Source organism: Diadema antillarum, unplaced genomic scaffold (assembly GCF_040938485.1).
Source record: "Diadema antillarum isolate AM-2024a unplaced genomic scaffold, OU_Dant_1.0 seq00000759_RagTag, whole genome shotgun sequence".
Classification (NCBI taxonomy): domain Eukaryota; kingdom Metazoa; phylum Echinodermata; class Echinoidea; order Diadematoida; family Diadematidae; genus Diadema; species Diadema antillarum.
Genome location: NW_027271650.1, coordinates 461,299 through 487,281, shown reverse-complemented (window position 1 = coordinate 487,281; position 25,983 = coordinate 461,299). Strand labels below are relative to the sequence as shown.

The 25,983-nt window shown below is 38.9% G+C and overlaps 1 protein-coding gene across 1 annotated transcript in view; it reads right to left on the bottom strand.

The window, feature by feature from the left end:
* Window positions 1-25,983, bottom strand: part of LOC139738608 (rab11 family-interacting protein 4-like) — a 74,560-nt gene that overhangs the window by 23,406 nt on the left and 25,171 nt on the right. Inside the window, exons 4-5 of the mRNA XM_071649224.1 lie at window positions 16,561-16,718; window positions 6,362-6,529 (exon numbers count right to left, since the gene is read on the bottom strand). Of these exons, the coding sequence (XP_071505325.1) occupies window positions 6,362-6,529; window positions 16,561-16,718 (326 nt within the window). The remainder of the gene's footprint in view (window positions 1-6,361; window positions 6,530-16,560; window positions 16,719-25,983) is intronic.

The following is a 25,983-nucleotide window of genomic DNA, read 5'->3' as shown; positions in this document are numbered from 1 at the left end:
AGTCTGCATAAGGTCACCATAATTCTCTGCACAGGGGACAGCTACCTAGAATTGATGGCTGACAACCAAATTTCAATGAAATCTAAGCCAATGTAGTAACCCCTATCATGCTCCCCCCCCCCCCCCCCATCAACTAAGAGTATCACCAACGTAAACACTTAGGTAATTAGTATACACAGCACATATGTATGCAGCTGCACTCCCGTGCATTGCGGTAATCTGACTAGCTTCATGTCAACCTATACAGATACTGTGCAACACTCTACCCGCTCTGCCCCGCACCACTGCGTCGTTGCATGTAGCAACACCGCAGCGGTGAAGGTTCAGCGGCATAGGTATTGTAACCAGAGGACCATGTTGCCATGGCGACTGGATGTGCCAAGCTCTCTCTCTCTCTCCCTCTCCCTCTCTCATCATTCCTCTTTCACACATTGCTGCGGCGTATGAGAGCCAGGCCATGCACACACACGGTCCTGAAATTCGTCTTGATTACAACGCCGGGAGACGTTCATCAAAGTTCCGATTAGCACAAGACAAATAACACTGGGGTACACAGGGGGATCTGACAGGATCTGTTTAAACTCTGTCCTTACCATAGCAACATAAATGTGTACTAGTCAATGGCGCATTGAGGTGGTCCTTGTTCTACGGGATTAAACCTGAGTTATTTCAAGAAGAGCGAAGTCTCAATTATTGATATGGATTTGCAAGGATAGAATGAGTGAGAATGAAACCGGCTGCATTTGACTCTGATCCTCCCATACATTATAAATGCATCACCTGTGCAATAAAGATGCAAGATAACACTCCCACAACTAAGATATGAAGAGATACTTTAACTCTTTATGTGCCACGTTCACACGTCTGACTCAGTCAACGGTGTGCCAACTAATGACGTGCTCCTAAACATGTAGAATGCCACACCTGGTAGCCAAATAAGTGGGCAAAACAGATTTTATCTGGTTTCTATATCAATATCAATTGCCTTGTGGTCTCAGCATTTCAAACCTACTTCTGAGAAAAATTCTTCCTAAAAACTGTGAGACAGCTTTCATGAAAAGAAAACAACACGGTAGCAATGCTAAAATATAACATGAGGGACATTGCTATGATATTCGAAAGAAATTGTCACCTAAACTTGGCCTCCACCAGAGGCATACTGTAAGAGGCAATTGAATAAAAGAGACAAAGATGAAAAATAGCTAGAAAGAAAAATACCTTCCCGACAGCATGACCAAGGCAAACAACCAAGAAGTATGTTTTTGTCTGCTAGAAAACAGTAACCAAATCAAATTTGCAATGTCTTAGATTTAGATACTGAAGCAAAAGTCTGAGAAAAACACAAAATTTCTATGTCATGAATATTATGCAACATATTTGCAATAGCTCCATTTTTTGAAGGTTTTCTGCATTGCCTAGGGGTATGTCAGTTTTGTATCTTGCTTAGTTGTTTGTAGCCAGTTGAAAACAAGTTGATTTAGAAAACAGAATTCCTCTGGGTACATAGTTTATGTGTATGGCTTTGACATGCACTTTCAAGTTAAATCTTCTGGACAAAAATGTGTCTCAATAACCGAGACTACATGTCACATTTCCCCCGGCCATATGGTTTTGCACCCTCTGGGTTCAACCGGTCATGAACTCTCCGTGAAGTTCCGGCTTTTTCTCATGGAGTAGTGATATGAAAATAAACCAATAAAAAGAATGCGAAAAACAGAGAGCCAGATAACCTATAGCCTGCAAGAAGCTGATAAAGTAGAATCCCACTGATAGGATTTTATACACCACTACCACCCACACTCTCCTTTTATTAAAGTCTGCCGCAAGTTAATATTAATCAATGGATATATCTGCAAGTCTCTACATAAACAATGTGGACATCTGTATTGTCAACAAATCAATACCAAAAAACAACAACAGAAACAGATTCTTATTAGGATATGACTGGCATTGCTTCATGATAAATGCCAAAAAAACCCAAAAAACATAATAAACGACAAAACATACCATGCCCTTAAAATCACACATGCTTACAGCTTGTATGATACTGGGATTTGCAACAGTACCGCCCTCTGGATCTAACAAATGATACTCCATTGGAAATGATAGTAAAAGCATAGTAGATATAAACATATAAACGGGGGAAACCACACCAGCAATTACTCTATTTTCACAATTTAAAGAAATTCACAATCCATGGAAGTGAGAAGGGAAAGATAGTCCGCCTACTAATATGATAACTCACATCAGTACCAGGCACAAATAGCCACATTGCGTCCATTCAAATACATGTATAATTAATAGGGAATGACTTTTATAATAGCATATTTGATCTGCATACAGTGGGGTGTGGTTATGTACAAATGACTTTAAAGATTATGATTTTTACATCGATTACACTGTATGAAAACAAAGGCACAAAGGCACTGCATGCATTTTAATTTGGTTGAATTCTCATCCAGATTTGGCTGCTCATGCTATACATAAAACACTCCAAAGCGTCGCATTTCTTTCTGTGAACTGACAGGCATTGACGTCAGTGACACAGAAATTATTCATCATAACTGATTTTTCTCTGCATTTCACTCGACAGAAGCATTTTTTCCACCCTGTTTTCCCTACTTTTTGTAGTGGTTAAGCGCTCTCGTAAAGGAAAGGACTGTGATTGAATTAAAATGCCACGCCAGAAAAAAAAAACAAAAAAAGAAAAAATTGCTACAGGAATGTATATAGCTGAAGCATCATTTTTGGCCATTGCAATGTTTTAAATCAAAACCCAGTAGGGGTAGGAAATAATTTTATGAAATCAAACTTAATTATCATCCCCTGCAATTAACAGCAAAACAAAAGTACATGAGATATACTTACAGAAATCTGCATCAATTGAAAAAAAAAAGTCTACTTTGGGGGAGTGTGCCAAAGCTAGAGCATGATATCAATAGCTTTTTTTAATGAATAAATGTATTATTTCCAATTCACTTCAAAACTAACATACATATCCCATTATTTCTATGACCTAATAAAACAAATGTTTTGCTTCATGACAACAAAGTCATATCTGTAACAACTTAATCAGGTTTGGAGTAAAAAAAAAAAAAAATCTAATATGTGCGTAGCAATTTTGTCAATCACTCCACCACAAATTTATCTGTCTATCTCTTTATCCTACCATCTACCCCTTGCCTGCATTCATCAAATCTACTGAGATCTTCATTTTCATTTTTCCTTCCAATCAATTTTGAAAGTACTTGCCGTTGCCAATGACGGAGACTTCCGAAATCATATTCTACTCAATTGGCTTGTACAGAGATGATCGAGTGTGCCACGGTATTGCAAAGGACACTTGCCCAACCCAACGTCACACAATAAAAGTGCACAGCTTCTGGATGGGGCATTAACGTTCTAGTGCTCCTTTTAGCAGATGTTGCCAATTTGGTGTTGATGAAGTACGGGACAAACCTGCGCCTGCTACAAACTGAATGCGTCAGCCCCACATTGCTGACCCTATGTCGTCCCCAATTTACGCACTCGTTTGTAAGCATTACTTATCTCAATTTTACGGCTTAAGCACGTGGCAGCAATTTAAAATCTATAGCATACCATTCATTCACTAAATTTTTGGAGACGTATGTGTCTATTAGATCAAGCTTAATGACAAGCTCTCCTGAAGAAACAAAGTAAAATTGTAATAATGACAAAAACCAGAATATCTAGAGTATTTCCATTATGTATATCACCAAGTAAAGGTCAGAAAAGCAAACAGCAGTGATGCTGGAGTATGTCAATATCTAAATTAAAACGTTAAATTGTATTATAAAATGGGTTCAAGAATGTAGCCAATTGGAAGCGCTGAAATGAGTCACGTGTGCGTGCATTAATTTCTTAGTAAATGCACGGCCGGGGCCTGACGTACGTCACAATGTTTACACTAGCAGTGCGCACTCAATCAGCTGTTACAAGTGCGTCACGCGCTACTATACGCGCTGTCAATCCTGTAAACAACTTCTAGTTCGGGCTGCCACAACAGCCGGCGGCCTTTCTTGTGCATAACACGTGGCGTACGTATACTCTTATACGTACGTACAGTACTTATGTGCGGGATTTCCGAGTGCGACGTGCGTAAATGTTTGGGACGAACATCTTCGGACATCTTGACTTTTGAGCGAGTGCTACATGTAGCTGACTGGTATTGACCCACAAAGGTACGTGAATAATGGTGTTAGTTTTCGACCCATTTTATAAAACAAATGATGCACAGGATTATTTCGTGGCGTTAGTGAAGGTGCGGCTCACTCTCGAGTATTGACAACGGTTGCAAACATGCACTCGGCTGCGCCTCGTGCATGTCGCACCATTGTCAATACTCTCGAGCGCGCCGCACCTTCACTAACACACTCTATCCTGTGCATCATTTGTATAATAGCGCAATTAGAGCTAGCAACTGAAGGGGGCATGATAACTAGTCATGCTTCATCATTGGATTTTGTCACTCCCTATCTATTTGTTGTCATCCATTGATGTGTTGTATGCCCCTAAAAGATATTAAAACTTTAATATTTCTCTCTTTTCGTGAGAGAGGGGGCAGGGGCAAACCCCTGAGAGAGAATCTGGTTTTGATCACATCTGTGTTTTCACTTGATATTTGGATGCTGGTGGGATATCAAAAGTCATGATCATTTGCATACACACCTTACAATCAGTTGCTTTCAAGAAAAAGTTTAATGTGGGATAGCAACCCTTTACTGCATTTCTTTTGCTTTTGCTACCACAGGAAGAAATCTGTGCCAGATACTGTATAAGCTCTTATTTTTGTGAGGGTTATATTTTCGCGAATTTCGAGAATCAAAGTTGGATAGCGAATTTAACAACACGCAAAAATGTCGCCAGACGCTAGAGTTATAGTACATTTAAATTGGCATAGGTGTCAATTTGCAAAAACAACATCTCGCAAAAAAGTCTGTGACCTCCTCATCTGCGAAAATATCTGTACGCGAAAATAACAGCGTATACAGTATATTATAGATTTACCAGAGTACCTCACCTGGTCACATCACCAACTCAACAGTTACTGTACACTTATAATCGGAAAGGATTTATTCGAGCACACAGAAGATAAACCCTTTCTGTGCCAGGAACTTTGGACTGTGTGTAAATTGCTATGGGGTTTTCTGTGCCAACCAGCACTCAAAGGACACGTAGGGATAGTGGGCATACTAACTGCCCTTGGTACCTTCCATCTCTATGAACAAATCTTCCTTTGGTTTGGTGAGCAGTGGTACTGCTTTTAAATCACCTATTAAAGCAGTCCTAAGATTTATTGGGGTGACTAAATCCTCAAATTTCCATTTTATGATTGAACTATGCCCTTGGGGAAATCTGGTAGGTGAAAAGACTTCAAAAATTGAAGGAAAAATTGGAGAGAGTATTAGTTTCCACATTTCATATCTGGCCAGTGGCCTGAAAGTGAATCTTCCAAGTTCTACATGGTAAACATTTGCACTTAATACAGAAAAATTTATCGATATTAGAAGGGTAAGCAAATCAAAACTACATTTACTGCTTGAGAATGCAAAATTCCACTCATTTAAAGAGAAGTATAAACAGAAGAATCTAATGTTCATTCCTAATAAAAGTTCCAACAATAGAATACAAGAATATCTATTTTGAAATGGGATATTGTCATAAAATGATGTATTGCCCTACCCTTTCGAGGCTTAGATTTGGCTTGCTATAACAATCCCAAGGTGATTACTGTGGACTTGCAGGGGTATGAATAGCAGATCCTACAAGCTCTGTGGGGATGTCTCTGGCTGTTATCTTCTCAGTTGTGATGTGTTTTGCCTGGAAGTCAGGATTTTCTTTAGATCCTGCCTAAGCAATCGAGAGTGCCGAGTAACTGATACCTTTCCTAGGTATATGATGGGGAAAAAAAAGGCTACAAATCTCACGCATCATCAAAATGGCAACATGTGCATATCACTTTCCTTCAATGTAAAAAATTGTGTGTGTAACATGATGGCTGTCTTAACACTATCTCTGATAACAAAAGGAGACAGATTCAAATCGCCTGTGGCTGGCTCGGTCTGTGATTCCACTTGAGAATTCCATCCTTAATTTGCGAGAATGCGAGGCAGCCAATTTTTCACGACGCATCGCACCACGGTCTGAAAATATCTCCTCGTCCTCCGTATCAATGTTCCTGTGTATCGCAATAATAAGTCTGCTGCTCACACTTGATACTATACGCAGATAATGTTACAGCTACGCCGTCACTGCGAGTCTGCAAACAAACAAATAAATTAAAAACATGCAGACAAACAAAGTGATCCATTGCACATTTTGTGGAAAATCGCAGCCTTACCCATTGAGTACGTTCGTCGGCGTCTGCCGGTCGGTGACAGCTGTCTCCACTGAGTCCGAGATACTGCTGGCCTCGGTGACCTCCACCTCGATTCCCGCGTCGCTCTCGCCGAAGTCCTCGTAGCGTTCCTCCGAGCCCTTGATCACAGGAACAGGAATGCTCTGAGTGCTGGCAGATGGAAATTGCAAAGATGGAGAAGAAAAAAAAAGGTTGAAAGATGACACATGTAAATATAGAAGAGAAATCAATAGAAGCACTGCTTCCATGCTATAAACATATTTACAGAAAGCCAACAGAATAACAATCTTCATCACAAAGCCATAAGCATAACTTGAAATGATGTTATTGAAAAATCACCATTAAGAAAAAAAATGGGGAATCTGTACTCACAACTGTCAAATATGAATATAATTATGTGTCTAGTTTATAGTAAAAACTGTATGTGGGATATTTTGGCAATTTTACAGTCCAATGAGTCAAAAAGCAAGTACTCTGAAAGCTCATTTCACTTTCCCAAAGGCAAACAAGGCAGCAGGTATGCATGTGTGTATATAATCATAACACTGTGCTTCATTGGCAAATCACATATTTGTGAAGTAAAATGAATTCAACTTTCATTAGACTAGGAGACTCATAATGCCAGTAGGTTGTCTCAATACATCTATTATTCTAAGTAGTCAGAAATGGCTTTAAAACTCTCTTCTATTAAAAAAAAAATGATTAAAAATCAAATCACTCTCAACACACCTTCCTCATCTAATACATTCTACTGCATATTCATTAATCTTTTCCTTCCAACATTTTATGTTTACACTGCGGGTGGATTTCAGAGCCTCCTCGGGGAGGTTCGAAAGTCCGCTTGAAAAAGCAGACTCTTGTCTGTTTATACTGCTCGGGCTGGTTTTGCCCGAGCATGGCGACTGGCTCCAATCTCATGTTACCCATGTGTTCCCTCCGACACACGACGTGGGCTTTTGAATATCTTACATAACCGCAAATGTGATTGAGTGCAGAGGTGTGCACGTTGTACGGTTTTATCAGCCGCGGTTGGTCATGAGAGCTGGTTTGTTTATGTTAGCTGACAATGACCTTTAGTGATAATGTCCGCGCTCAGTGAAAAAAGTGGCTTCTCGAACCCCCTAGCATTTATAATGCAGCCAAGGCTCTTTGAGGCTGCTATACACAGCAGGCTCTGAAACCACCCCCTATTGGTGGTTTCAGAACCTGACTTGATCGGACCTGATCAGAGATCTTCTTTTCTGAATTCTGTATGTTTATAAATACTGAGCTGACAGCTCGAGGCTGCTGTAAGAAGCTTCACAACTCCCTTTTTGCTTCAGTATGAGCAGGGTGATCGTTTCCTCAGATGACGACTTCCATACAATACTGCATACTGTAAAGCTAGATATTTTCACAGCATGAAATTTTGGCTACTGTAAAACAAGGAATGTCTGCGTTGCGTGCATTTTAATTTCACAAATTCCGTGAGAGCCAAAATTCGTGAAATTAAAATGCACACGAAAGTTCTGGTCTGCACTATATACACTGAATTCCAGTGGCAATTTGCGAAAATTTCATGCTGCAAAAAAGGCCATCGGCTCCAATTCGCAAAAATTTCACATAGTGAATATCGCGTTTTACAGTAATTATCTCTGGTATTCAATGCAGAGTGGAGACAAGAACTTTCCCATGCACTTTGATTTCGCCTACACTCTGATTTCACTCTCATGAAATTCGTGATATAAAAAAGCATACGAACATTCCTTGTTTCACAGCATTAGTATGTCATCGCTGTGGATTCGCTGCTAGTTGTTGTTTTTATCTCTGGAGCTTGTTATCACAGGAATCTAGTCCAAGGGCAAAGAGGGACCGCAGTCTACAGTTTACGGAAATAGAATTCACCATTGTGGAAGGCAACTGAGAGTAAAGTCACAGAAAAAAAAATCTCAAATCAACTGGCAGGTAAAAAAAAAAGGGACAGAGAAAAAAAAAAAGAGTAAAAAAATCAATACAAGCATAAAGCAAACAAACATATGGCAGAAAATGGTGTTTTCACACTGTGCAAGGAAAGACCAGGGTAAACAAAGGTTCTACTTCACTTGACAGAAGCACAAATTACATAGGCCCTATAGGCTAGAAAAATCCCCCCCCCCCAAAAAAAAAAAGGAAAAAAAAAAGAAAAAGAAAAACACAAATGCTGGGTCATAACAGGCAATGGGTTCAAGATAAAAGAAATGAGAAAATTATTGTGCTTTTGCCTGTCTGAGACCAAACTACTACATTTTGTGTAATGCATATTTGTAAAGCCTGACAATGGCACAGATGTATGGTTATTCATACTCTAAAATCCAAGTAATAATATTTAGCCTGTTTGCATGCTGTATCTAACAGACAGGGTCCTGTCAAAGACACTACATATTACAGGTTACCAAATGGGCAGTTTGTTAGCCACTCCATATTCCCAGGTTCTCTCTCTCTCTCTTTCTTTCCTCTCACAGACACATAAAAAATATGTACACAAACACCACACAACATATATGCATGCATAAGGCAAAACATATGAAGTATAAGGCTATAACCCATCCACATTTAGGTTAGCAGCTTAAATTTCAGGGGTAATGGTGTGCCAACATTTGATTATGTAATCACATACTAAAAGCTCACAAAAATTTTAACCCATTGAAGACGAGTACCGTGAATATTCGGGCAAGTGTCTACGGGAAATGTGTGTTACACCAAAATCAGTCCATCCTCAATGGGTCATAATGTCTTCTGACTAGTGATTGCATTTTCAAATCCTTCTAGTCATATAATCCATTTCAAAATAAAAATACTAATAAATATAAGATTAGATTCAGGAAGTACATGACAAGATATAAGCCTATTTATGAAAGCAATAATCCAACTTTACCATATTTTACCTCAAGAATATCCTCTTCTATCCCCCCCCCCCCCCCCCGAAAGAAAATGCCATTGCCCTTCTTGCTTCAAAACAATGACAAAATGATTATGAATTTGATTGTTGTACCTGTAAGATGGGAAGGGCATGGTGTAAACACGACACCTGTGAGATTTGCACTTCTTACAGCTTACAGTAACACACACACACACACAAACGCACACACACACACACACACACACACACACACACACATACACACACACACCCCATACCAATATCTCACTCAATCTACAAACCCCGCCCTCTGTTTACACGGGAATCTAAAATGCCTCATTTGTTTGAACTTTGAGCAATCACCTATTAGATAATATTCACTTCAGAGTACGTCAGTTTCTCATCTTTGGCCCTGTCTGTTTTTGATAGCATCAAAGTGTTTGTAAAGTCCATCATTTAACACATCTGGTATTAAACTTTGTTATATCTGTATGCCATTTCTACAATTTAAAATTTTGTAACAGACATGAAATTGCGTGCCAGAATGTGAAGTTGTTCTGCAGCCCAGGCTTAAAGGGTGTGTACAGTTCTGGTCGAGGTGAGGATTTAGCTTTTAGCGTTTTGCGAGATATTCAGAAACCACTCTATGAGATGTCATTTGAGCATGCAATTCTAAGGGGTATCAAAAGTTTATTTGATGAAAATCGGTTATGAAATGGCTGAGATATCCAAAAACAAGGTGAAACAAAGAGATCCCAGTGAAAGACGTGGCCTGTAGTCTTTTATCATTATTACTCTTTTGGATATCTCAGCCATTTGAAAACCAATTTTCATCAAATAAACGTAGAATCCGTCTTAAAATTACATGCTCTTTCATATTTCATAAAAGATTTCTCAGTATCTCACTTAGGAATGTTCAAAACATGAATCCCCACCTAAACCAGTACTGTACAGTCCCTTAAACCTGGCTTTTCAGTTCTGAGATATTGATCTCGATTTGATATAATTGTGCATCACCATATATTCATAAATCTATGGCATAGTATAGGATAAATTTGCTGCACATATTTCACCTTTCCTTTTGGGGCAACTCCTTGATAACTTACCAGGCCACCAGAAGAAAAGAGAAAGCAATTTATAGGATACGTTCATTTCCCACTGCTTGATATGTGAGCAGTTACGAGCTATTGATGGACTATTACAGTGCTATTCCTGGACACGAAGGGTCATATTCAGATGTATATGAATATGATAGACATAAAAAGAGCCTTCAGACCAAAGGATCTATCTTTTAAATTTGTATTGTATCAGTACTAATGGGAAACCTTGAAGGTTTCACTTTATATCACTCATTATATATTCACACAATATTCTTTGCAGTTGAAGTGTGATACACAGAGCATGTACTGCCATGCATACAGCCCGAGAATACTTGCGACTCGTCTTCAGCGGGTTTTAAAGAAAAGTCACTCTCATCAATAACATTTTGTGACAGTGAATTTGACACTATTATCATGTTTGTGGCCTATCACATGTGTGATATGACAAGCAACCTCACTTTTTCTTGAGACAGTCTGCATCAAGATTCAGGAATTGCCACACAGGAACAATCCATGATGTTCACATGCTGTAATTTAGTCTGCTAAGGATATGCTGTGCTCATATCACTTGCATGGAATACTTAGTGGACTGTGGATTATTGATGGTGAGATTGGGTTGCTATACCAAGGGTAGGGTTGTCTGTGTTTCATCAAAAAATAGAAAAAAGGATGAAAAAAGAAAATGCAAATCTCATGAGACAGGGTGAGGAGCCACAACATGGGGCCAGAAGTGCTATTCTGACGCTGACTTAAATTATGCCACATCACTATTCTCTGTCACAATGCAATCTACTTGGTTTTAGAATACCCATTAATTCCCTAAATCCCAAACATCGAAGAAAAAAAAAATTAGAGATGCACTACTTTGGTCCTCGGCTCGCGTTAAGACATCTTTAGAAATACATCTGGGCCTCGCCTCCCAGAAGGCTCATGAGGTGTCTATAAATGCCCATAATTCCCTCTTTGAAGTGCCCAATTTCCCACTCCAGGCCCGGGTCGGCCGAATATTGATCAGCTTTGGGCGGCGACACCACTTTTCATGAATAATGCAAACACATCTGGCAGCGGGGCACAATGGTCCTGAAATAAAGAGTGAGGTACTCAGGGTACAATGGGGGATATTTTTCATCCCGCAGCTATCACAATACCAAAATCAATACCAACTCTGGTGGATGTAGATATATATATATTTGCTCCGTCTTTTGGAATGTGCACTCTAAAGTATGATTCATTATCGTTATGGTATTCTCACAGGACTTGGGACAACCACATTTCACCTATTATTGGGCCATCATTAACTACTGTATCCCGCAATTTTATCTGTATGAATGCACTCATTGACTCGTCTGTATATTTTCAAAGAGTTTTTAAATACATGGGCCTACACATCACACAAAAACTGGAGCATACTTGGATACCTCTCACAATACATCAGAAAACCTCATGACACATTGTTAGGTACATGCATTCATTCATCAAAGGCAATTGTCTTTTTCAATTTTTTTTTAAAGCAAAGTTTGATATGATAAACTTGTGACATAGATTACAATGCAGAAATCTATTAAAAGAACAGCATATTTCATCAACCTTTTACATTCAAACAAAATGAATGCCAGTATTTCAAGATGCTATGGAGTGCAGGCCTTTATTTCATGTATTTGGCAGGCTGAGTTTGGGGCCACAATGGGCGAATCATGCTGTGCTGGTGGACTACATGATACATTATCAGTCAATAATGTATTCCAATCACTACCGTTAGATGTTCTTCAGACATAATTTCCGTGACTAAAAAAAGGATTTTTTAATGAAACCCATAGCTATATTCAATGACACTCTATATTGATGTTTCCTCCTCTGGGAAGATGAATTTTGTATAGATATACAGTCTCTATTTTGTTAAAAATATCTGAGAAGAAATATGTTCCATTTGACATGTTTTGTCATATACATTGTATTTAAGCAGTAAAAAAAATAGTGTTTTGGTAAGATTGATAAGATTTGTTCCTTTAAAGTTGAGTCTCTGTTATTATAGCATAGTCAGAATTAAATGGTGGTGACTGTACGTATTCAATATCAAGTAGTGTACGTGGGCTCACTTGGGGAAATACAGTTCTAATTTAGATACAAGTGACCTGAAACTAACCTGAAAGACAGTCGTCATCCCTCATGTCACACTCGTGGAAGGGCTGCCAACATTTACACATAAAAACTAGGGACATTCAAAAGAGCTATTAGGGAGATCCTCTTACTCATGAATTGCATGATCTTTAATGGGCAATAACAATTCCTACCTCAATGAGGATTCTATCTTATTCTTTTGTCTATAATTGAAATGAGAGTTGACATTGCAGGGAACCTCTTGAATCGGGAATCAGGAAGACCTGGCAGTTCTCTCTGTTTTCGCTTTCAACTGCCTAGCTTTCATGCAAGCACCAAGATGTCATCATGAACAAAAAATACCCACATCTTTACATTATGACTACACGAAGTCAAATACAGTAAAAACGAGGAATGCTCGCATGCATTTTAATTTCACAAGAGCCAAGATTTGCGTAATTAAAATGCAAGCGAAAGTGCTTGTTTACACTACTAGTATATGTACAGTATTGAATGTTATAGGCAACTCGCAAATATTTCATGCTGCGAAAATATCACGTTTTACAGTAATAATGGTCAAAGGTAGTGCCCAAGTCTACTACAATGTACATATAAATGTGAGACAGAGGTCTGAAATCAGGCTAACTACTGCTCAGTTTTGAAACAGACATGTATCTCCTTCACTTTTTACTAATGGCTAAAAGGATTTCACATGACACATTGATCAGTAACTATCAAGTTGCATGTGTGGTTTACCTTGTGCCAAAAAAGAAAGAAAAAAAAAAGAAAACAAAGAAGTGAAGTATCTTTTTTTCATATCAAATGACAGCCAAGTACAACAGAGAAAAGATAGCAGTTTTAATTGGCTCACTCTGCACATTCCATCAGCACATATTGTCATTTAGTGTTCGGACGGAATATCGATACTATATGTCAGTGTGGTTGTTCTTGGACTTGGAGCTTAAAGTACAGCTGTGGGAGCGACTCAAAAAGCAGAAAAATATCACACCTCCTTAGACAATGTTTCAGTAACAATTCTACTGTTCATACTGCTGTGATTCAAATCAGATAGAAGGGGTGGGGAAGAGGGAGAGAAAAAAGAAAGAATAAAACAGATATGTACAGAGAGAGAAATAGGTAGATAGATCTAGATAGATAGATAGATAGATAGATAGATAGATACTGTAGTTGACAAAGTTTGCATTATATACCCACTATATCAAAGTGGTAATATCAGAAAGTATTGACTGATTCAAGAAAAGTGTACTAGTGACTGTGCCATATAACTCACAAAAATGTGAGATTCAAGCTTCTTTGGATTTTCTTCCCTGTTATATAAAAAAAAAATAATAACTGAATGGAAATGTCAAATTTACAATGGATTCTTGGAGGTAAAAACATACAAACACACACACAATTATGTACATACACAGTATTTGTACATTCTCATGAAAGTTTTCAAGTTGTCAGTATTACATACGTTGCAATATGGTTGTTGAGCTTTGCTTGCTTGAGACACTGGTGGGTCTGACAAACAGACATATGGAACCAGTTGAGCGTATCAATACCATCAATTGTGGCACATTTCCTTCGCTTTCTTTTCTGCATCAACAATTTTGATTAGGGGCCATTGTCTACGCAAGTCAGGGGAACCCAAAACGGGTCGATGGGGACGTCTTTCAGTCTTCTTGAGGGAAGAATAGGGCAACCAGCCACACTTGCCAGAAGGAAAATCAATGGCATTGACTGGTCGGGCCTTGAGAAAGTGAAAGAGGTGTTACAGTCCTTACGAAAGAGATGCAAATTTTTGTTTGCATAAATGTTTATTTGCATATGGAGCTGTCATGGCTAGCATGACGAAGAAAAGAATGACACCTATCATTGCTTGGTGTTATCATTCGCTCTTGTCTACACTTTACATATCTGCAACAGAGAACTGCCCAACTTGAAATTTGGGAAAATTGCATAAATTTGCCAGAACACTAAATATGACCGTCTCATTCATCTTCTGAAATACAATGCATCACCGTTACTGTCGATAACAACAAAAATAATTATATTACTGTCATCAGCATCTTCATTAGCATTAGCATCATCATCATCACTGTCACCATCATCATCGACATTTGCATTATCATCATGACCTACATGTAAACAAGATAATTTGTCTTACATTTCATCACTACCATCATTACTCTTATCAACAATATTGCAATAAATATTTGGAAGTTTCATTTCAATACTATCGTTGTTACCAAATCAATCCAGTTGTTTCTGAAGTAATTGATGCTTGTAAGGTGAGAGTGAAAAGGAGTATGAGGATATCTCTATTTCAGGAAAAAAATATAAAAACACATATGAAACACACTGATCCTGAACACACTGGAACACATCAGTTGACAATGAATACATACTTTGCCATCAGCAGAAATCAAGTGATGCTATTACACAAAGTTCTCATTGCTCTTGTTTGAAAAGTCATCAGAAAAGCTCTTCATTTACAATTCTAATTCTGTGTCTTTTAAAGGCATAATTTACCATTTGCAGATGAAACAAAACCCAGCATTAGTGCTTCAAGATAGTTCTAAAATGTGAGTTAGGGATAAAAACAACCAATGCAAAAATTTCAATCAGTATAATCAATGTTAAATATTGTTAAATATAAAAAATTTGAACAATAGTTAGAATAAAAATGTTTCCAGACTAAACCATCCACGGTTATGGTTTATTGAGAAAAATAGTGATATCTCCTTATATTTTAGGCTTTATTGCAAAAATGTTATATGATAGGATGTTTTGTGATACAACTGACCTTCACATATACATCAAATGTGATATCTTGAACATTTTTCAAACCACTACTGCCATAGGTAAACAGGTCCTTTAAGGTGGGGTGAGGGTGGTGAGGAGGAGGTGGCAAATTTATGTAATTTGGAACTGAAACCTTGTGAAAGCTTTAGATTTCACTTGTACATTGTTTATATGCAAATACAGATTGATTTGTAGAGCTCAACTACACATCCATCACTCGAGCTAATGGTTTCCCGCCATACCATATTCACAGTCCCACATGACTGCTGCCTAAAAACGATGGGGGAATCAAGAATAGAATACAACAGACAACAGCATTCGGGTGCTCAATAACCTCCCCGCCCCCCCCCCCCCCCTTCATCACAGACATATTGATTGGTTTTCTTCCTTTTTCCTTGCCATAGATTGCCTTTGAGTGGGATCGATTGATAATGCATCCAACATCTTGCATCTTCAAGGGAGCTGGCTACCGACAAGAGTGCCATGGCCGGCGGAACCGGGGGGCCAGGGGGGCTCGGGCCCCTCTCCCCCCCCCCCTCCACTTTTTGTGCACCATACAAAGGAATACATAAGGTGTCATCACTTTGGGTCCCCTCTCCCCCCCCCCCCACTTTTTTTTAAAACCCAAAAGTATGTAAGTGGCACTAAAAACAAACAGATAGAGATCTTGAAGTGTGAGCGCAGTAAGGTTATGTTTTTCACTGAAGACCCCCCCTTTTTTTCGTTGCTTGTTAGCTCATGAAACTCGGAAGTGGCCCCCCCCCCCATGTTTGTCAGTGCTTTTTCTCCCATATCTGCCACACAATTTCTGTGCAATCGTGAATTGAAAGACCATTGTTACAGTAAAGAGACTTTCATACATGCTTGACATTGTCCGTAGCTTGAAACAGGGTTGACAGAGAAATGGATATGTGGGACTGTTATATGTGACCACAAATTCCTGGGAGAATCGTAAGGCTTATCATAAAGCACTTGTTCTGGAACTTCTGCACTACCATAATCATAACCATGACCATAATCAGTGCACTACCATAATCAGTGCACTGCCACATCTAGGGCACTACCCCAACTACCATAACCATTGCACTCAAGCAACCCTGCCACAAATGGTATGTATGAAGGTTCACTTTGCCAGAGTGTAGGCAACAGACTTTACAGGTAGTTATTCACAACTGATGCGCCACCACAAGCAATATAATGCACTGATGCAACCACTACGTGGATACACCTACTGCTGGCATCACAACCACTGCATTGCAGCAACTTTCTGCATTGCAGCAACTTTCAGAACTCACTTTTGCACAAAGTCCAGTCCCATGAGAGCTTCCACCCCCTCGTCCATCTCCAGGTTAGGTATGTAGGCCTCGCTGATCAGGGGGCTGGGAGACGATGTCCCTTCGCTCATGTCTGTGAGGGCGCTGTCATCGTACTCGTTGTACGTACTCTCCGAAGTCTGTCAGGAGAAGAGAAAATGGGGAAAAGTTATTTGGGAGCAGATTCGAGATGATGGTGTAATTGTTGATTGGAGAGAAATATAACTAGCAGAAACAATGAAATATACAAGTTTAGCCACATATATCCTGATATAGAGGATACATACATTCCATGTATTGCACACGGCTTACTACACAAATGCACAACAAGGCATTACATCGGGTGTGCAAAAAGTTGAGCATTGACAGATTGTCTAGATTGTCTAGATTGTCTAGATTGACAGATTGTCTAGATTGACAGATTGTCTAGAATGAACCCTGACTTTCACCTATTTTGAAGTAAATTACTGCAGGTAAATTATTTTCATATATTTTCATATATTATCCATTGTTTAGTGTACAGATAAAGGAGCTTCATGTAAGTGTATGATGAAAATAGAACGTGGTTTCAGGAAATCATAATCTACCAGTACTTTGCGATGGGAAACAAGGTGCACCCATGATTGCACGCACATGTGTCACAGACTGTTGACATAGAAAGAAATAGGACTTTTATGACTGTGAGACAGAAAGATAGAGAGAGTTAGAGAAAAGAGATGGTTGGCTTAATTGCGCAGATGTGGAATTGCACTTTGGACCTTGAGTCATGACTTTGTGCAGTATGCTGCCCTTGCTCAAACTACATTGTACATCGAGTTCCTTTTAGATGATGCTTTGTACTACAGGCAATTTTCCCTGTTTTGCTGAACTATTTATTTATTTATTTATTTATTTATTTATTTAGTCATATTTATACAGGGTGGCCCTATCAGTAGTCAACGCACTGTTCTCCCTAGAGGCCCTGTGTCACAAACTCATTCATAAAAGTCAAACGAAACAGACAAATAACACTACAGAAATATACAACAGAGATTACAGGAAATGGATCTAACAAGATCAACATAAATATCAGATAACAAATAACCCAGGTTATGAGGCGAAATGTTTCAAATAATTACAGCAAAAGGTAGCTTTTGAAGGAGAACTGCGTATAATTGCAGGAAGTGCATTCCAAAGCATAGCTCCAGAGAAAGAAAAAGCCCTTTTCCCACTCTCAGAGGTGACTCTAGGCAAAACAAGACCATGGGTGCCCGCCCTTCTTGTCCTGTACCGATGTGTACTACTGCATAGTGTGAAGCGATCAATCAAATAGGATGGAGCAGAACCATTAATTACATCATATAAGAGCTTAGCCCGATGGAACCGCCAACGTTCCTCCATGGGAATCCAGTGCAAAGTTTTGAACATTTGAGAGGAAGGTGTTAAAGGATTTGCTTTCAGTATTATCCTTGCCATTTGTTTATGTTGTTTGATCAGTATCGACCTGTTGCGCTGATTGCAATTCGTCCAGGCATTACAACAATAGTCAAAGTAAGGTAAGACCAGTGCATTACCAAGCAATCTAGCGCTGTCAAGAGTTAGATATTTTCTAACTCGTCTGAGTAATGCTAATCTGGCTGCTATCTTTTTTGAGGTATATTTGATTTGCTCTTGCCAGCTAAGATGCTGGTCCATCCAGACCCCTAAATACTTCACACTTTGGACCTGTTTGATAATTACATCATTCACCTTAACGACCATATTCAGATTGGACTGAACAAACTTCTGTTGTGTGCCAACAACAAGTACCTGTGTTTTATCTACATTGAGTGTGAGGTGATTCTCATCTAACCAAGACTTCACTTTCTTGAGTTCTCGGTTCAAAACCATTTCTATTCTTTCAGGATTTGGATCACTGAACATCATAACAGTATCATCTGCATACATCATTATATCACATTCATCAACTACTCTTGGCAGGTCATTCATGAAAATAGTAAACAACAGAGGTCCTAATATGGACCCCTGCGGTACTCCAACCTTTGTTTCATGAATGGCAGATTTCTTTTTTTGAACAACAGTATACTGAGTTCGCTCATTTAAGTAGGAAGTAAACCACTTAAGAGCTGTTCCCTCAATACCATACATTTGTAACTTCCTAAGTAATATCGCATGATCTACTGTGTCAAATGCCTTCCTTATATCAAGGAAAACAAGACCAGTAAAACTTCCTCTATCCATATTCCTCAATAAGAGGTCAGTAACAAAAGTCAAAACAGTATGAGTGGAATGGCCCTTTCTGAAACCCGACTGATGGGGGGTAAGTAGACCATTGTCAACAAAGTAATCATGGAGTTGGTTGTGTACACTTTTTTCAAGTATCTTGACAATAATAGGCAGTACTGAAATTGGCCGATAATTGTCAATGTTAGTCTTGTCTCCTCCTTTGTGAATTGGGGTTACTTTTGCCCGTTTCCAACAAGGGGGGATAACACCTGCTCGAATGGAACAATTATACATCTCTGTAACTGATTGTGCTATGACAGGTGCTGCCAACCTGAGCAAATGACTACTAAAACCATCTAGACCAGAGGATTTGGCTGCTTCAATGGATTTTAGTTCCTTTTCAACAAATTCTTTATCAATGTCAGTCAAAGTAAATGTGTTCATAGCATGTCCTCTATCTGACAATAAAACAGGTGACTGATTTTGCAAATGGAACTTTGAAACAAGTTCACTCCCAATTGATACAAAATACTTGTTGAACATAGTTGCAATTTTGAGGGGATCACATTCTACTTCATTACCAAGTGACAGACTCAATGGGGTGAACCTCACACTGGTGGGCGCTATTTCTTTCAGAATTTTCCACAATTGCCTTGGATTGTTTTTATTTGAAACTATTTGAGTTTTACAGAAATCTCTCTTTAGTCTGAAGCGGAGGTTATTAACATAATTACGACAATTTCTGTACAACTGCCAGTCTAGTTTGGTCTTTGACTTTTCGGCCTTCTCTCGTAACCGATCCCTTTCACTTGACAGAGATATGAACTCAGGTGAAACCCAAGGTGTCTTATTCCCTCTAACTCTCTTTGTGACTAGTGGAGCATGTCTGTCACATGACTGAACAAACATATCTTTCCACATATCCCATATTCCACGAATATCTTGCGACCAGACAACATTTTTCAAACATTCTTCTAGGTCTATAACATATTCTCATTAAGTTGTTTGATATTTCGTGCGGTAATCATTCTTGGTGGTACATAAGGTCGAAAGAGTCTACGCACAACATACACAAGGCGGTGGTCACTTAAACCAAGTGGAACAACATTTGATTCACATACATTTTGGGGAGTGTTTGACAGAACAAGATCAATTAATGTAGTACTCCTATCAGTTACTCTAGTCGGGATTTTGATCATTTGATGCAAACTGTTATGATTACATAATTGGTTAACAAAGCGGGATCCTCTACCACTTAACACATCATAATTGAAATCATGAATTCATGTATTATTACAAGCCCATGCTTTGATCTGTTTCGGGGTCCTGCTGAGCATGACATACCCATGTACACGAATACTGCACGGTATCATGTGACAACAGTGATTCGTTATGGTTTGTTGGTTGATTGTTATTGTTATTGTTATTGTTATTGTCATGATGATACAGTAAAACAACAAAAAAATTAAATAATCAATGTCATTTCAAGAATGTTATGGACAAGATAACCATCTGAATGCATATAATTAATAATCAAAGAAGCATCAATTGTTTTCTATGTTTAAAAAAAAATAGTGACATATAAACATACACTGTAGTGACATTATGTTGTGCTTGAGTGTGTACTGTCAAATTAAATACATTTTTATGGCCTCAAATTACCTAATGCCTTTTCAAGATCAACACAAATAATGACTTCATGACAAGTATAATATTTTGCTTTTAAATAACCAACTCCTAACAACTGTGTTTTTTATCAAAAAGGTTCCATGTTTTATCATCGGATACACGTAGCTATTTTAAAAACAACGATGATTTCGTGTCCGTACAGCTGTAGCACTATAACCATGACACTGCACTGTACATTATACTCTACAGCAAGTTCTTGAAATTTGGTTGTAACTTTGTTCCTTTATCCAACCCAAAATGAGTGTTTATGGAGATTATAATTACCGATTAAAACACTTTGACTGAAGTTCTTCATACAGTGTTTTATCCTGACAAAAATAACTGTCTGGAGACTTAAAAACAATAGTTACTGTCATACAACATTTCTGATCTTAAAATTGATCAAAAAGTTTTGAACTTCAATGATTAGCTTGCAGCTCAGCACTGTGTGGATGCACTGGAAGGTTAGATAGCAATCTTAAAAGATTAGTCCACAACCAGAACCACAAGACATCTTCTCAAGGGTTTACGCTCTATCCACAAGCCATGAGGGGTCACTACTTGTAGCTTAGCAATCATGTGGACAAGATAATCAGGATAATCAACAAACGTTTTAATAGCATGACCTCTACTGTACAGTATGTCCCAAAAAAATTACAATCGGATTTTCGCATTGATAACACCCAATATGATTAAACAGACTAAATGCTACTTCAGGGTCTTAAAACATAACATCTTAGCTCTATTTTGCAGAAAACCCCATTCAATTTGGTTAAGCGGTCACAGAGAAATGAGGATTGTTGTAAGGCATGTCATGAGTCTGATTCTTCCAAGTTTAGCACTAAGATGCTCTTGGAACTGCATACAGGTGAACACAATAGACAGAACTTGGAGGGAAGAGATTCCTGACATGCTCTACAAAATTACTCATTTCTCTTTGACCACTGAAGCAAATTGAATGGGGTTTTCTGTAAGATATGGGCAATGAGTGATACATGTAGTTTCATACTCCCAAATTTTATTTGGATTGATTCACTATTTTTAAAGTTATCGCTGTAGAGGGTACCATTGTAATTTTTTTTTTTTTGACATACGGTATGTGTGAATCCCTTTTTCCCTTAGCTTCTAGGTCAACCTCCAGTGTGTGTTGTACACTATTGTCTTGTTGCACATTATCAGGTTTATTGCTGGTGCTACGTGTATGTATTTATCCCGGTTCTGTGGTTTAATCATCGAGTTGGATTTTCACTCGAAAGTTTAATCTCACAGATTAGGTGTAGTGTGGACGTGCCTCATAATTTAAAACTACAAGCTCACCATCAAAGTTTACAACTTCGAGTTTAATCTTAGAGATTAGAAACATCATGTGGGTGAAGATACAAGTAACTAATACTGTTTGTGACTTTGCCCAAAGTGCAAAAGGTCATATGAGGTCGTACAGTGCCATGATAACAACTCCAAGACTGATAACTATCAAATTGTAGTGTGCTCTAGTCTCATTACCAGACTCTTGATTGATGCAAATGGTGCCATCTGTTATGCAATGTTTTCTTTAAAGCTAAACTCCTCAAATTAAGTAAAATATACACTAGATACACTAGACAACATTGTTTTATTTTTCTAAGTTCCTAATAGTAATCATGGTAGAATGTAAATTTGTCCAAAACTCTTGATACAAGGAGAGAAAATGATATCTTTTAAACTCCCGATACAATTGATAATGATAAAAACTTATTAGTCTATCTACTGCAAATATATCTTGGTAAGGAGGGGAAAAAGAACAAACATACATTGGCAAAAAGCAGTATATTCGTTTTAGTGTGCCTTCTCTTCAAAGTTCAAGCTTATGATCTGATGTATGTAAGAATAAGCCTCATCCATACAATGCATTATACGTGTGCATTTGTGCAATTGAGACCTGGCTGGGTTTCAGGCAATAAAATACACACTCACATGACATATCATCTTCCATATCATCGTCCATATCATCTTCACATGACATATCTTCTTCCTCATGGAACATAATTGTACGTCATGCATACACACGCATCACATGTAACATGCAAATAATACACACACTGGAAGAAAAAAGAATGGGTAAGGAGACATAAAGTACAGTACCACTTGAAAACAGCTCTGTAGCTTCTCACAAGACATCGCAAAAACAAGACACTAAATCCAATACAGTGTCGTTGTTACAGTAGCTGTGTTTCCGAATAGCAATGTTGGAACAAATCAGTGCTCACCGGGCAAAAAACTAGACATACTAAAATTGTTTGTCTCCTCTCTGGTCCTTTATGCTGCTGTTTCTATTACAGAAATTTCTCTTGGGGCCTTGGGTTTTCCAGGAAAGTGTTCTTTGAAACATGCAACAATGAAATGTTATCTACTTCACTTGCAGGTTGCTTCCTTATTGAGAGAAGTGCGTCATTGGTACTTCGTGAGAACGCATACATTTCATCCAGCAAACTCATATCTTTAGAAAAATAGAGTCACTTTTGGAATGGCTAAAGAGCTTAAACTACACTTTGTCTGTTGAATGTTGCACCACAAATCATGCAGGCAAACTTCACACAAAAAATTAGAAAGATCAAACTCCAGTGTGCGATTTTTCTGGGGATATTTTTTATGGCTTTTGGCCCATTTGCGTAATGACTCTATACCAATGTTCTATTGAAGTTTTCTCAAGTACTGATACTTCACTGCTAATCTTAGCACTTCCTACACTGTATGTCCTAAGATTGCACACACCTACCCAATACTGTGACTGTGTCCGCTATAGCAGCAGCAGCAGCCTACAGTCTGGTATGATTTATATTGGCCGTTTCTGCAACTGCATTTATTTCTTTGGGGGGGGGGGGGGGGGGGGGGTCACCAACTGGTAAACATTGAGTGATACTCACTTCTGGCACAGAATGAAGGTACCAAAACAACTTTCAGCGAGTTTTGGGCAGTTGATGAATTCAAAGCTGTTTGGATTATGGGGGACCTCAGAAAAGCATTTCTGAATTGCCATAATAAGTGCGATCACAAACATGTTTCAACCACAAGATGCATTTCTGTAAGAGTTGATAAATGCATGAAGTCATTTTGAAGAACTCTCGGACCTGCCCATGCCAACCACTGCCAACTCCACATCTCTGCTCCTCAGGTCAAACTGCGCAGTGGAGCTGCACAGTGACAAGGCCTCCAAATCGACTCATGAGTCATGACAGAGTTGATTAAGGTAACAAATTGAGAAACGCGATAAGAAAGTCGTTAACAAATGCGCTTTGACAGTGGGTATTGAAATGTGTTTCAATCATGGGAAAGTGGACGAATGCAGCCTTTGAAAAAACACATACAGTGTAGCAGACTCTAAGCCTGTAAAGCCATCAAAAAGACAATAAGCAGCCAAAGTCAAACTCTTTTAAAAGAATAAAAAAAACTTGAAGTGCCGATAAAAGTATCAGAAAGTTTTTGTTAACTAGGCGGGGATCAAAAGCTACTAAATCATTCTTTGAGCAACTTAGCCTGACTGGGATGCTATGCATAAAAATTGACAAGTTGATTTCCTATGGGAACAGCATTGTCAAATAGAGACTACTATGAATGGAACAATCAGCCAGCTTAGAATAAACTCAGTCAAATTGAATGAAAATTTACCATGAAGGGAACTTCTTTAAAAAATAAATAACTGACTCGTAAAGGTATCGAAATACACCTGGTATTTCATATCTTTTCCCTACCAAGTTTTTGAGAAGCAGTAAAGGGCTTTTTACACTTGTAAATTTTTGCTTAGTCCCGTACCAAGGGGGGGGGGGGGGCCTTAGCCCCACCGTTAGTACGGGACTATCCTTAGCCCACTTTCTGTTTACACTCGTTTTTGCCAAAGTGGGCTAGCCCCACCGATAGTCCGGTACTATCTGGCCCTGCAAAATAGCAGGGTTAGCACCGCAATTGCGGTGCCAAGCAAGTGAGTGTAAACAGAACGAAAAAATAATCCTGGGCTAAGCGACGGACACGAAGTCCGACCCTCACTGACCAATCAGAAATGAGGTAATCAAGTGCTGCCAGTGCGTGCGTGTACGTGTACAGTACACAGCGTAATCATGAATATTCATGTGGTTTGGAAAGTACCGGACTAAGAAATACGAGTGTAAAAAGGTCAGTTTTCTCCTTAGCCCCGTACAAGAGATAGTACGGGACTAATTGGCCAGTGTAAAAAGCTGAAAAAATTGGTACGGGACTAACGATAGTCCTGGGTCAGAGAAAGTCCGGGGTTAAGAAACACAAGTGTAAAAAGGGCTTTAGTAGTACTGTTGCTGTATTTTGATTTCTGCTCTTGAAATCTTTCAGGATGCTTGGAAAACAACAGAGTGGTCTATGATTTTACACCAAGTATCAGCATCCAAGAAGGGGGTTCTCCCTCCACGCTCCCATGCATTATACACCTGTGAGTGCAGTGGGAATGTTTGGGGGGATTTTACCCTTGAGGGCACAGCAAAGACCCTGATCACATAATAGCACATGATGAATACTGTTGCCAAAGCGAGACAGGGAATTAAAGGCCATTCAAAGCAAACATTGGGTTGAGTAGAGTCAATATCTGTCATGTTCTTTGCACACAGCACAATTTCTGACAGCTTTATGGTTGTCCCTGTGTGGTAGTACAGTTATACACATAGAGCAAACCAGGTAGGCTGACAGTGTATATTTCAAGAGCTGAATTCATCATTGTTTTATGTGATCAATGTGAATCAATTGGGACAAATACATAACAACATATTCCAGCAGATTTTCAATTGGAAAACCAATGCGAATAATACATTGCTGACTTGCTGGTAATGTCGAATAGGCAGATAAATAGGTGAAACTGCAATTTACTATGCCCTGATTACGGTACCAAGCTTTCAACAGCACACACAGAGATAAGCATGGATGGGACAACACAAAGAGGATTTTGTTGCCAAAAGATTATACAAATAATGACTGCTTATGAGGGCACAGTTAAAATTATGAGCCCAAGGTGATGTGAAAACCGTAACTATGCCCGAAGCGAAGCTGAGGGCATGGTTACGGTTTTCACATCACCGAGGGCCCATAATTTTAATTGTGACCCGAATGTCAAGCAGTTATTATTTGTTTTATATACCGAAAATATAGATTCCGAAATATAGATACCGAAAATATAGATTCTAGTCTCTTTTACAGCACTCGTAATCAATGCTGATCGACAGCGCGGCGGTCGTATCATTGGTGCGTACAGTGATGTGTACAGTGTACGTTACGTGTACTACGGGGATGCGATTGTCTCCAAACCAGTCCGCTAGTCTCTTTTACAGCACGCTGATTGAATGCGCGGCGGTCGTATCATTGGTGCATATTATGAGCGATCTACAAGTGCGGGGTCGCGACTGTCTCTAAAACCTATTTACTAACTGTGCCCGGGCCCCGGTCACAGTAACTCAAAAATAGGGCACAGTTATTTTCATGACTCCCCTTTTAACCAATCAGATGAGAGGATTCTAGAAATGAGGTATATAATGCATG